General features: G+C 43.7%; 1 protein-coding gene across 1 annotated transcript in view; it reads right to left on the bottom strand.

The window, feature by feature from the left end:
- ASXL3 (ASXL transcriptional regulator 3) overlaps positions 1-14,637 on the bottom strand; it is a 156,728-nt gene that overhangs the window by 127,309 nt on the left and 14,782 nt on the right. Inside the window, exons 2-3 of the mRNA XM_066578046.1 lie at positions 1,951-2,033; positions 1,394-1,396 (exon numbers count right to left, since the gene is read on the bottom strand). Of these exons, the coding sequence (XP_066434143.1) occupies positions 1,394-1,396; positions 1,951-2,033 (86 nt within the window). The remainder of the gene's footprint in view (positions 1-1,393; positions 1,397-1,950; positions 2,034-14,637) is intronic.

Below are 14,637 nucleotides of genomic sequence, written 5' to 3'. Positions count from 1 at the left end.
ACCTCCAAATTGTGCAAGAACTATTTACAGCAGAAGCAGGCAGCTGGTATTCTATTGGTAATGGAGTGGCCAGCGCAGTCACCAGATCTGAACCCCATTGAGCTGTTGTGGGAGCAGCTTGACCGTATGGTACACCAGAAGAGCCCATCCAACCAATCCAACTTGTGGGAGATGCTTCTAGAAGCGTGGGGTGCACGTTTCACAAGCTTACCTCAACAAATTAACAGCTAGAATGTCAAAGGTGTGCAATGCTGTAATTGCTGCAAAAGGAGGATTCTTTGACGAAAGCAAAGTTTGATGTAAAAACAATGTTATTTCAAATACAAATCATTATTTCTAACCTTGTCAATGTCTTGACTCTATTTTCTATTCATTTCACAACGCATGGTGGTGAATAAGTGTGACTTTTCATGGAAAACACAAAATTGTTTGGGTGACCCCAAACTTTTGAACGGTAGTGTATGTGACACGATTCACATAATTTTGCTATCATATGACATTATGGAGTTGTGGTGTCTGGGCAAAGGCCAGCCGTGGCGGGTGAGACCACGGGTTTCTCAAAGATGGTTGTCACAGGTGGCTCTGTGATCTCTTCCCAACATACGGCGCAACGTGGCTCAGCTCGTTCGCGCGCAATGCGAAAAAACAGGTAGCTGTACATGATAGTCACGTGATGCCAGTACCTCTACAAGCAAAACGGCTGTTCGATGTCACGTAAAAGAGCACGCAAACAAAGTGATAGTTTTCAAACCAGAGGTACACGGTTTCCTTTACTTACAGAATCCAGCTTTGATTTTCCAAGTATACAACAAGACGACTGTCTCGGACACAACACTTCTGGCAGGCTTCCTCCTTCTTCCACTCTGTTACTCACACACACGTTCATCTAGGAGCCACTTTCCTCCCCTTAATCTAGGTGTCCTTAGTCCACGTTATCTGTAAGATAACGTGGAGGCGGGCGGCTGAAACGATCTTTGGCGTGCTCTACCTCCATTCACTGAGCGATCCTTGTTCCCATGTAAAGGCACAAAAGTCACTGGGGCAGAGAAGTCTAAAGTAATCCAATGGAAGAAGCTCTTCACAGAAAAGAACTCTGTTATAATATGCCCTTTGCGTGGAGGCACTGGATCACGTGTGGCTCTTATAGATGTATTGACGTACGTGTCCAAACATTTACTCTTGTCCAACTACATACGGCTCGCGATCTGGGGTACCAAGTGGCTTTTTATAAGCCTGTCCCTAATATGTCTCCCAAAGGGCACTGAATTGGTCGTCTTCTATTGTCCATGCAACTAGGTGTCACGGTTTTCACTCTCGATTTTGTGTTTTGTTAGTCACGTAGCCCTAATTTTAATTAATTTATCAATATAAATTGCTTTTAAGGAGTCGTTACTTTCTGTGATGTGTAAAAGCACAGGAGTGATCATGGCTGGGACGGCTGTCGGGCGCTGAAGCGCGCAACAGTCGTCCCCGTGTGAAAGGACCCTAACAGATGGTTTGCAGAGGAGTAGAAAAACCTGTGATGATAAACAGCTAGGAGTCTAGTTAGATTGGCAGAAAGGTAGTCTTTCTGGAAGTTAGGCTTTTAAAGAGGTTGTTCTATAAAATCAAGTCCTCTGGTGTGACTGGTATCCCTGACGCGTCACCGCGAGCTCCTAATGCAGAGTTCCCTGCAGATTGCATCCCTTCATGTGCTATTGTTTAGTTCTGCTGGTTGACCAGATACCATTAATGACACAATATGCTAATATCCTGGGATGTAACCTGAGCGAACAAGAACAAGCAACATGTGCAGTTGTGCAAACATTTCTCTGATGTGCTGCACATCGTTTGGTCCTGACGTCCGTGGCAGCCGCCCAACTTCAGATAACATTCTGCGCCCTGCAGTGTTGCACGAACCCACAGACTCTGAAAGCCAAAAAAAAGATGCGGTAAGGAGGTGGCACACACCTGGTTTCTTTTAACCCTTCTTTCTGGATCACTTCCAAGATTTGTTTTGCAGTCATTGGTGAATTGGGATGTTTTTCTAAAGCCTGAAAAGATAAAAATATTTTTTTTTAATACAAGAGGCACATTTTTAAGCAAGTTGTATCAAGAAAATGTTAAAGTTTTTAAATGTGGCTTTTACCACAAATACATTGAAACTTATGGCAAATATTCAATTTTCCCAGTATGGTTTTGACCGCATTTCAATCACACAGTCTAAATACACCCTAATGCTTAGGTTATAGATCTTAGAAGGCTTGTACCAGAATAAATGTATTACCTACATATACGATAGATGATTAAAGTTCGATCGCTGAGATCCCCACTAATCCTACGTTCCCCTCTCTTGACTATGAGGAGAAGGCTGGATGGAACCGTGGCCATGCACGCGCGACTCGGCTCCATTAATTCTTAACCCTTTCCAATCCACTGTCTGACGTCTAAAGACATTCTGATCGAAGGCTGTACAGCTCCGATGTCGGAAGATGTCCGGCAGGGTATTCTTACTGTAGATTACTGGCCGCTCTGTTGTCAGGGGCCTCACCGGCATGTACTGGCTCTAGCCAGCAGATGGCGCCATTGTATGATGGCAGAAAGAGAAAGCCCCCTAGGAAACCCTGAATGCAAAATTGGATTGCAAAGGGTTAATGGGATTGCCGGAGATAGCCGAGTACAATCGCTCAGCAATTTCTGTCAGACCCATTGAAATAAATATAGCAGCCACCATGCATGCGCAGCCATCACCCATTCAATGAGACATCCCCATGGGTTGGAGAAGCAACCTGCAGTGGTGAGAGGAGAGGAATTCAGTTCCCGTTCTCGGGATCAGTGGGGGTCTCAGCAGTGAGAATCCCCACTGATCAGACTTTTATAACTTATCGTAGGGATAGGAGCTAAAAGTTAATACTGGTACGACCCCTTTAAGCACTCTAAGGGGCACTGCTAATTAATAACATTTTAAGAAATATGCCAACATCCAGGAGGTGTAAAGTTGACCATACACAAGACAGTTGTTAGCAATCTCCCTCATAAACATGTACTGTTTGCTTATTGGTTACAAAGGATTGGGCAAGCTGAAATCTACATGCCCAATCGTTCTTTTTACCCTACACATGCCATGAGACAGCTGTCAGAAAGCCCTCATGTACATAGGATGGTCAATAGTTACAGGCAAATCTGGTAGGTTTGGACAACCAATATGTATAAATGCTCTTATGTTAATATTTTATTTTAGATGTGAACACTAATAAAAAACACTAGCAAAGTCTCAAATATTCCAAGTACTTATTTCCATCTCAATATATCTTTTAAAACACTTCAGGACAATGACATAAAATATGAAAATAAATAGGCTTTTCGATCTGAAAACTGTCACAGATCCCATGTGCCCTATTTATAAAATGGATAAGACACTTTTTTTGTGATTGCTGACAAAACTGAAGACACAATTTCACTTTCCAAAATGGAAATTGCAGCTGAGCAACATTTGCGTTAATGGTCAATGACAGGATTTTATTATAAAGAAGTGGAGCACATATAAGGCAGTCACAGCTGCCACAGAGCTGGTTTACCATGTTAGCTTTACGCTGGCCATGCACAACAGACAACAGCTAGCAAAACACTGATGCCTATGTCCTTCAACTGAGCACACACAGGGAACATGGGGGTACACTGCTGCCACGCACTGTTAGTGTGGCTTGTCTCCAGTGGGAACAGATTGGATTAGATTTCAGAATCCCAGATCGTTGTTCCCCCACAAAGGATGTGCCATGCCCATCAGATAGGCTGCGAGATCTGTCCAAATATTAATCAGTATGGTTGGCTCTCCAGATGCTTATCACTAGCTACAAAACAGTCTAAAGAATATGCTAAAGGCAAATTTAAGACACGGTTTATGATTAGAGAAAAAAACCCCACAGATCTGGTTTTCTTCAGAGACTCTTTTGACTGGGGGTACAACCATAGCGAGGAACAGATCTACTGTTGTAACCGGACCGTGGTGGGTTATGGTGTGAAGTTAGACACATTAAGCATCTTTGGGACGAACTAAAGCACAGTTTCCAGGCACGTCCATCATCACACACCTTTCAGAATTTAGTGGAAAGCATGCTTAGGAGGGTTTCTGCAATCATTCAAGCCAAAGGTGGCCCAACACCATATTGAAAAATGTGAAAGAGAAAAGACAAATTTCACCAATACTGTCCCAATACCTTTTTCAACATAGTGAATATCTTCTGCAGGTTGCCGAAAAGCCTGCTGACCTCCCCAAAAAACTAGGCACAAATATATATATTTTTTTCCAAAGCTGCTGAAAAAACTTTTTAGAATATAAAAGCCCGCAGGCCAGCCTAACAAGGGATTTGCACTGTTACCATGAGGCGCACTCAGTGCCCCGCAGCTATTGTTTTCTGTTATATCCTCTGAGCCCGAGGGGCCGCTGATGCAGGTCCATGTGATTTTTATACCCACCTGTCTCCCCTTTCCCTTGCTGTCCATCCATGAAGCCGCTGCGCAGTAGATTGCGCCAAGTACTTGGTTTTATTGTGTGCGCATGCACTGTCCAAAAAGAACAGCGGCTTTGTGGGAGGACAACAAGGGAAAGGAGAGGCGGCTTATCGGATGTGACAGATTCTCCTTAAGCCTCTAAATTCACAAGTTTTCAGGTAAAACACAACTCTCAACCCGAGGATCTACAGCTGTCATGGTATGTTGGGAGTTGTAGCTTCCCAAAAGAATCAATGGAGAGCCAAGGTATAGGACGATCTTTAAATCCATCACCTGCAGAGCACCGATGTGTAATGTGAGGTTTCCAGCTGTTCTACAGACTCAAGACACCGAAGAGGCAGGGAGACGTGTAGGACGTGGTCACTTTCTTTTGGGGACCATGGGTAATAAGCAACTAGGCCACTACTGAGCTCTCCGTCAATGACAAGCTATGACCTCCCAGCTGGCAGCTCCCCTTACCTCTCAATCCCTTACCTCCCTCTCCAACCCCATGAACAGCCTCCAAAGAAGGGGTGATGTCTCTTATCCATCTCCACCTTTCAGTTTGCAACAGCCGCCATCTTCGGTTCCTCTATGTTGCAGTAGTCTTACTGTCCACTAGGCGTATGCAGAGGTCCAAGAGTAATTGTGCCGTGCTGTTACTAGAATGGGGGAGAATGCCCCTTGTGCAGTCAGTACTGCAAAATAAACTTTGTTCCTAAGTAGTGACTAAACTTGCACCCATTGGCATGGGTTGCCAAACTCTGCTCGATAGGATTGTCTACAGGGTCAAAAGCGGACCCCATAGACAACCTCTCTAGAGCGCTAAATCCAGTCCTTACAGCAGCACTTATAACCCTGTTTCCCTTTGTTTTGTTGCATCAGGAGTGGAATTTATAATCTTTATGTCTTTTTAACTGTTTGGTAAAAGACCACGATGGAAGCAGTAATACGGAGAGTGCATACATACTGTACGCTTCTGCAAGTCAAGTATCAAATGGCATCAAGCTAGAAGAGAAGGCAGACTGTACCTTGGGGTAACAATAGTGCTGCAGGCATGTCTAACTTATATTTTGGCCAAGTATCAGAAGTTTTCGGCCTTCTCTGTGTGCTGCTGAGTACTGACAGCCGCTTCAAAACACGAAGTTCTACTGCTGTGCCTTCTTGCAGCTTTATATAACCCAGATAATCAAAATATTTTCAGGCTTGATAACAGTACTTGTCAGTGAAGTCCGTAAAACAGTGGTTTTAGTGTCTGCTCTACCCTCCAGCACATAGCAATTGCTATTATTTACTTACTTCCAAATGACCCATCTGGTTTGAGCATTGTGTATGCAATGACACAATTGTGGCTTTTAGGAGCGAGATTAAAATAAAAAAAAAAAAAAAAAAAAGGGCCTTAAAAAAAGAGTTTGAAACGCTGCGGTAAACGCTGTAAAACGCCTCTACTGAAAGGCTTCTCAGAAGAGCGTTTGAACGTGGCGTTTATAACGCGGTGATTTTCCGACGCGGTCTGCTCTATTTTAGTGCGTTACCTCATCATTACAATGGGTGATGAGGTGCGATAAAAGCAGTGGAACGCATTTTAACAGACATCAGTGTGAAAGCCGCCTAGAGCTCACACGAGCGTATCTCGCAGCCTGTGAAATATGCGTGTGGCACCCATACAGTATGCAAGGATATTGCATACTGGCTGCATGCCGCTCATAGTCATGTACTATCTTGGCATATATGCTTATAACATGGGCATGGCAGATTAGTACGGCGTATTACATATGCGAGACTCATGCGCGGAATACGCTGTACTGATATGCTGGTGTGAACCGGACCACAGAATGATGTCATACATGGGTTATACCGCAAAAAAGTGTTGCTTTTTCTGATTCCTTTATCTGCAAAAAAGCGTACATCTCTACATATTAGCTTTAGGTTAACAGGGAATTACATAGTAACATACCGTAGTATGTTGGCCAAAAAGAGACATATGTCCATGCAGTTCAGCCCACTACCCCCACCCCCTAACCACCCCGAATGTTGATCCAGAGGAAGGCACAAAAAAAGACCCAATAAGGTAATTTTTCCCATTTAAGGGAAAGCAATTCCTTTCTGGCTCCAATCTGGAAATCAGAACAACCCCCGGACCGCCGACCCTTCTGAAGGTTTTAATGATTATAACATGTAAATACTATTATACTCAAGAAAGGCGTTCAGGCCCCTCTTGAACTCTTTTATCGAGTTTGCCATCACCACATCCTCAGGCAGAGAGTTCCATAGTCTCACTGCTCTTACAGTAAAGAACCCCTTCTATGTCAGTGTAGAAACCTTCTTTCCTCTAATCGTAGAGGATGCCCCCTTGTTACAGTCACAGTCCTGGGTATTAATAGATGATGGGAGAGATCTCTGTATTGTCCCCTGATATATTTATATATAGTTATTAGTTCGCCCCTCAGCCGGCTTTTTTCTAAACTAAATAACCTCGGTTCTGATAACCTCTCTGGGTATTGTAGTCCGCCCATTCCATTACTTTAGTTGCCAGTCTTTGTACCCGTAAATTACAAATAAATCTGTTGTTAAAGGGCAGCCACCCCCTCCCCTGAGATCCCCACCCACTTGCGCAAAGATTTACTACTTTTGTACACCCGAAACTGGCATAAACCAATGTGCCTCATAATAAATGTGACACAAAGCATAAAAGATTGGCATAATTTGTGCCAGAAAACTGTTGTATTTTGAATAGTGAATAACCCCCCGGTCGCACACAAAAAAATTAAAGACCCCAAAAATTACTTTAATATCATAGAAAATTTTGATATCAAGAAAATTTTACATGTTTAAAATTGCACAAAATGGTCTGATAATTTTTGGTGTTTTCTGGATGGAGGATATATATATATATATATATATATATATATATATATATATATATATACACATACACACACACATACATACATACACACACACACTTAAAAAAAAAAAACTGCTCTGCGGAAACACACTGCAGCATGTCATCTTTCTGCCAGATTTCCCATTTCTTTCAATGGAGGCGGGCGGCAGCAGCAGAGCTGGCCCTATTGAAAGCAATGGGAGAACTCTGCGATCCTCTGCCGTGGTTGGGGATTCCCTTCATCCCTGCTGTGATGTGAGGCATCGCCTCCCATCCACGGGCGTTTCACATGGTGGGAAGCGCGATACCGCCCTTGTCAGTGTGAAGGAGCCCTAACACCTGCAGGAAACTGGTGCAGATTTTAACACAGTATTTGGTGGGGATCCGCACCAAAATCCACTATGTGTAAATGCACCCAGACTGCTGAAAACAAGGGTGGCATTAAGGGGGGTAAATGAATTTTCTTTAAGCATCTTCCATACATAAGACAGCGATAGAAGGATTCTGGTGCTGGCTGAATATAAGTCATTGATGTATATACAGATGCCTAAAAGGAATCGACATTTAAGGGTCATGATTCATTTATTATTCTATAGGGCAGATGTTGGCAGTAGGTAGGCAGAAGCGGAATGACTGTGTACAGTACACTCCCGAATTAACCATCCAAGACATCCATGCCTATACCGCTGCTACAGCTTCACTAGAAATGGTTATCCCCAGTGACAGTGTCCTAGAGACATACAACTGAGCCTTCCAAAGCAATACCCTAAACACGCAGCTCCAGCCATGCCTTCGCAGTGTCATCCATGGCATATCCAGGTCACATTTATCACTGCTCTGCCAGGAGCCCCCATTATCATTGGGATTTACTGCTTTATTACTAGATGTTATTAAGTGACGGCAGGCGGGCAGCTACTAGGAGGGGCTCACACTGCAGAGGACACTGGTGCTGTTGTGTAAAGTATATGTGGAAGTATAAAACACTACAAACAATGCCTTTTCAGAGGTGTTTTTTTTTTTTTGTCGCTGCAGTTTTTCAGAACGCCGTATGCTCTGGGGAAGACATTTTTTTCAAGCACCTCTCCCATATGCTTCTCTTTAGGATTTGAGAAATACTAGAAAAAAAAGGCAAGTCACAGATCTAAACAAGTGAAAGAAAGGCACCAAAAACACTTGAAATCCATTCATTTTTTGACAAGCTAACCAAAAAAAACATTCAGAAATGTCTCCATGTGTGAAGGAGGCCTAAAACCAACGTCAAACTACAATTAAAGACACGATCCAAGCTTCTTTCTACCACTAAATATATGACTTTCAAAAACAGTCCCAACGACAGAATGGACCTACGTGACGTTAACCCCTTAAGGACGCAGCCCTTTTTTTCTCTCAATTTTTTGGTTTTTCCTCCACACTTTTATCCGCCCACGTAGGTGTCTGGGGGCTTGTTTTTTTGCAGAAAGAGTATTTTTCAATTGTATTATTTAATGTACAATCGCTAGAATATGGCGCAGGATTAAAGCCTCTGCTCCTGCAATCAAGCTATTAGTCACAGCTGAGAACCCAGAGGAGAAGCAGGTTTTAATCACTTCTGCCTTCTCCTTTCCCGGGTACATAGCGCTCAATGAGCACCATGTACTAAGCGAAATTGGATGCGTTTCTTCTACTCTGCGTCCTGGCGATCACGTGAACGCCGGGAGCACCCTGTTACAGCAGAGCTGCAGGGTCCCAGAATACCCTGATCAGCTCTGACAGTGACTATTGTCACTACAGGAGATGTTTTCCCAGTAACTGGGGCTCCTATGGATGTTGCTTGCTGCTTCAACGGATGCTCCAGCTACAGTGGAAAAGCGTGACACAAAAAAGGCAATGTGAATGACCCCCCCACAAAGGTCTTATATGACGTCATGGGGAAAATAGATGTTAAAAAAAAGTTACAAAAAGAAGTTAAAAAAAAATAATTACAGAATAAAATAATAAATATATACATGAAAAAAAAAAGAACATGACCCACCACCGATGACAACCAAAGCAAAGCAGTCACTGTATGTGCCGTAACCCAAAACTTTACAAATTATATATCAAAACATCCGAAACAAAATGAGGAACACATTCCCAGTTTTTTAACCCCTTAGTGACGTCTTACAGGGTTTTTACGTACTGCTGTTACAGGACATGTTTGGAGGGAGATTGTGCAGCTATCTCCCCTCCATAGCCTGCAGGCGCCGGCTGTTTATTACAGCTGACACCTGCGGGCACCAGCTCCGACAAGGCGTGCGGCTCATCGGGGCTGCTAAGCCTTTAAATGTCGCTGTCAATTCTGACAGTGGCATTTAAATCCCCCAACCGATGTTCGGGGGTTCCGAATGGCCCCCCCACGATGAGACTGCAGGGAGCCATGCAAGTGTCATGGCCACCAGGGGCCTTCTGAAAGGCCCTAGGGCTGTCATGGCATGTGCCTATCAAACCATCCCTGCGGGGTGGCTTGATAGTCTGCCTGTCAGATTGCAGTATGATGTAATGCTGTGGCATTACATCATACTGCAGGAATGATCAAAGCATCCCAATTTGTGCCCCCCCCCCCCGGGGGGGGGGGGGGAGGGGACTGAGAAGAAAAAGAAAGAGGAATAAGTTGATTCAATAATATTTTAGTAATTATTTTAAAAAAAAGTAATAAAAAGTTTTAAAAAAACAACAAACACTTTTGCCATACTTATAAAATGATCTAAATAATAAAACAAAAATACATATTTGGTATTGCTGCGTCCGTAAAAGTCCGATCTATCAAAGTAATGCATTAATTACCCCACACGGTGAACGTCGTAAAAAAAAAAATAAAGAAAGCCAGAAATGCGCTTTTTTAGTTCCCCTGTCTCCAAGAAAGAATGCAAAAAAAAGTTGTTGTTGATGGCGAAAGAAAATATATTTTTAAAAAACAAACGAAATATCTTGGGAAAAAAAAATAAAAATAGTACAGCAACCCCCCCCCCCCCACCCCCCCCAAACAACACTATGTAAGTTTGGTATCATAGTAATCGTCCTGACTAGCGCAGTACTGGTGGTTTTTTTTTTTATGACAGCGTTCACCATGTGGGGTAAATGATGCGCTAATTAATAGTTCAAACTTTTATGGATGCAGCGATTTTTTGCAAGTTCTTGATTTTTTATTTCGATTTTTTTATTACAAGTATGGCAAAAAGTTTTTTTCCCCTTTTATTATCTTTTTTTAATATTTAATAAAACTTTTTCAAACTACATTTTTTTTTAGAACTTGCGATAGTTTGATCGCTTCAGCACACTGGCGTTACTATAGGGGGATGCAGGGGATGCGGTTGCGCCCGGGCCCAGGAGCCTTAGGGGGCCATTAGGCCTCTCTTCTCCATATAGGGAGCCCAGTACTATGAATAAAGCATTATAGTTGGGGCCCTGTTACAGGTTTTGCATTGGGGCCCAGGAGCTTCAAGTTACGCTTAATTATGATTCAATGCCATGATCTGGCAGGTAATCAGAAGCCTCCCAGCTACTATGGCAACTGAACCGCACCCGGCAATCTCATCGCAAGGGACCACTTGGGACCCCTAAACATCGATCGGGGCATTTAAATGCCGGTGGCAGAATTGACTGCGTCAATTAGAGAGAGAGTTAACAGCTACAATCAGCGGTGTGGCTCATCGATGTTGTTGCAGGCGGGTGCCCAATCCCCGTCTATACAAACCCTGAATGCACAGTCCTGCGCGCACTGTATCTTCTGTAGTGTTAAGCTGGTAAACGGAGTTGTCCAAGAATATTATTATTGATGATCTATCCTTGGGATAGGTCCTTAATAGTGGAATGGCAGGAGTCCACCACTCGGGATCTTCACCAACCAGCTGATACCTGGGATGCTGTCAGACTGGACAGCACTGGATGGAGATAGTGCTCTCAACATTGAACTGGCCTAGTTTGGTACTGCAGGCACAGCTGCCATTGAATTCAATTGCAGTTCCAAACTGGGGCATTGAAATATGGACAACAGTATCTACCGCCAGCACTGCCGTACTGACAGAGGCGATGGAAATCAGATGATCGGTGGGGGAAAATGTGTTTTCTCTGAAGTGGCTGTATTTACATAGCGTGGTAAGATCGGGAACCAAAAGAACAGCGTAAATGTGCGCAACTCCCCCTGCCATGAAAACACTGTAGTCAAGCCTCCTTAGTCGGTTCCATAAATCCTGTCCACAGCATTCTGCTGGAACAGCAGCAGTGAAACCAAAACTAGAGATGGGTGCAGATCCTAGGGGGTAGGTCCAAGACCCATCAGCCTTTCAAGGCATATCCTGTACATATGCCAGACACTGTAAAAAAGATCTCCAAAATCTCTGCTTCTCCTGAGTATGTGTGTACACACGTACACACGTACACGTGTACACACACACACTATACTGAGTTCACTCATCATTTGGCCAGAATGCCTGAATTGTCCTGGGAGAGCAGAGGGGCGGATATTAAGATAATGCCCCCTGCTGACTGGACCACAGACTGTGAAATGCGACATGGGAAGTCAGAGCAAGGAAGTACAGGACAGTGAACTACTGGCAGAATGCTTGGCTTGCCACACGTCCCCTACATGAAACTGGATTGTGAAAAAACAGGGCAACTAACAAATGGAAAAGACCACCCGATAATCAAAAATTTGAATACAAGAAACGGTACAAACAGCGGCAAATAAGGAGGTCAGGAGAAACTATTATATTTTAGAAAACTTGCCAAAAACTCAGGTACCTTTAAACGTGTAGTATTTCCTAAGGCCTCAATAGGGGTCTGTAAGGAATAAGGTTGCAGAAGGTGGCAAGCGCTCTATGTGCACCAACTCATGACTGCTTCACCAGCGGTGATACCAATGAGTAAAACTCATATTTATGTCAAATAAAAAAAAAAACTGGTGTCATTTACTGTCATCTACCTAACTGAATGTCTCCACCGTTATTAGAAGGGCTTTCATCAGCCACTCCTCGACTCCTGACAAAAAGCACACCCATGAGGGATATCTTTGTCCTAATGTTTGGCTATCTCCGGCAGTCCCTTTGACATGAATGAGCAACTGCGACTCTGTTCATTCCTGCAAGATAGAAACATTGCAGAATGTCAAATTTGGGTATCTGGCTAATTTTTGGGTACCCATAATTTCCTATGTGAAGCAAAACTAAAATAAAATCATATGACATTTGCTTGGTATGTGGGAGTGCGGCGATTCCTACCATTATAAGTACTGGAAAGACAGGAGATTTTATTATCACGTGTGAAACTCACAAAATGCATTTCACTCACAGAAACATCACATGCCTACATCAAAGCTTTGTGGACTGATATCCCGCTTGCCACTGTGCATTTTCACGCTGACAAGAGGCGCTTTTATGGAAAACCGCCTCCCATCACTTCTGTGAAGTAACGATCCTCTAGCGCAGCTTTCAGCCGCGTTACAGGATCGGTAAGGGTTTCCCATTGTTTTCAGTGGGAGACCTCGCATTGCACAGCGTCTGATGTGTTTTACTGTCCCATTGAAAACAATGGGCGGTGCATACCGAGGAACGCGAAAAGATAAGACATGCTGCGATTATTTCCCTCACCGTGATGCAATGCATCAAACCCACGCGAGATTCTTGACCATGTGAGACCGGCTTAAGAGAGAATATGTGAGACAGAGTCCTCTTTGGTCTTGGTCTACTTAGTTGCCGAGCGCGTCGCTTTTGTATCTAATGTAATAAGCTGATAAGAGATGGAAACTATATGAGACAGAGACCAAAGAGGTCTTCATTTCACATACTGGCACCCATCGTGCCGTTGAGGTTCTGCCCTGGTTTTTGTCCTCATTCGGTTTATTCCATGAACGACAGAAACCAGGATGGAAGAGCGCTGGATCCCTAAAAACGTAAAATGACAAAAGCCTTAGAGGGCATGTGCCCAATATATTACATGAGACACAACGACAGACACTTTGTAGCCGCTCTATGTTCTGGGTAGATGGGAACTATTACTTCAGCATTCCCTAATAGGGCAATTAACAAAGGAGATCCCCTTTCACAAGGAGGTTGGCAGAAGAACAGATAAGAGATTTTTTTTATCTTCACATAACTTTAAGAACATTCCAAGAAGGAGAAGGATGAAATAGTGAAGTCATGATTCCCTTTTGCAATGCAAATAATATCTCAACATCCAAGAAATTAATTATAACACAAGTTTTATTTTCTGCTCTCGCCACAGGGCAGCAGATGCTACCTCCCGAATTAAGTATGCAAGAAAATATGGGAAGACCAAATATTAAATTAACATTATAAGCAGGGAGCAAATTAACTGAGCATTTACAAAGCTATTGGAGGAGTGGAGACTCAAGGCAAAGCCAAAAGCTCAGCTGCTATAATGGATTAACAGCTAGAGACCTGTTGAGGAGTCGATTGTGAAGCAGATACTCTCTGGTCTTGCATAAAAATAGATTTTTTGTGTGTGTGTGCATATGTTAGGTTAACACACTTTTACCTAATTCAGGAAGAAACTAAATTTAATCTCAAGTCAAAGTGCTAACACCCACTTGTCCGTGAGCGAGTTACATGCTCCGCCCCTGTACACATGATGGTGATGTCATTACAGGTCCTAAAGCATAAAAGATGCAGAGCCTGACAGTAGCCGTGTGCTGACAGCACCTATGAGAATGTCACCATCATGTAATCAGTTATCGGCTCTTAGCTCCGCCCCTGAACACATGATGGTGACATCATGACATGTGCTACTTCATTTTATTAAAAAAATCTACAGAGCCGGACAGCAGCCGTCTGCTAACAGGCCCTGTGATGATGTCACTGTCATGTGATCACTCACTCGCTCTCAGCTCCGCCCCTTTGATGATGTTACTGTTATGTGATCACTCAGAGTCTCTTTGCTCTGCCCCTTATTACATGGCTGTGAACTCAATAACAGATCCTAAAGCGGCTGAGGCAGATGACAAGTGTATGCAGCAGAGCTGTGTGTGGCAGAAGCATGTAGCAGAGCTGTGTGTGATGTGGTGTGTGTGTCACATGCGCATGTAGAATAGTTGTGTGCGTCTGTGAAACACGCATTAAGCAGAGTCATGTGTGGTGTGCGTGACGCGCATGTAGCAGAGCCGTGTGTGGTGTGCGTGACGCGCATGTAGCAGAGCCGTGTGTGGTGTGCGTGACGCGCATGTAGCAGAGCCGTGTGTGGTGTGCGTGACGCGCATGTAGCAGAGCCGTGTGTGGTGTGCGTGACGCGCATGTAGCAGAGCCGTGTGT

Source organism: Eleutherodactylus coqui, chromosome 9 (genome assembly GCF_035609145.1).
Source record: "Eleutherodactylus coqui strain aEleCoq1 chromosome 9, aEleCoq1.hap1, whole genome shotgun sequence".
NCBI classification, from domain to species: Eukaryota; Metazoa; Chordata; class Amphibia; order Anura; family Eleutherodactylidae; genus Eleutherodactylus; species Eleutherodactylus coqui.
This window is presented reverse-complemented; position numbering and strand designations above follow the sequence as displayed.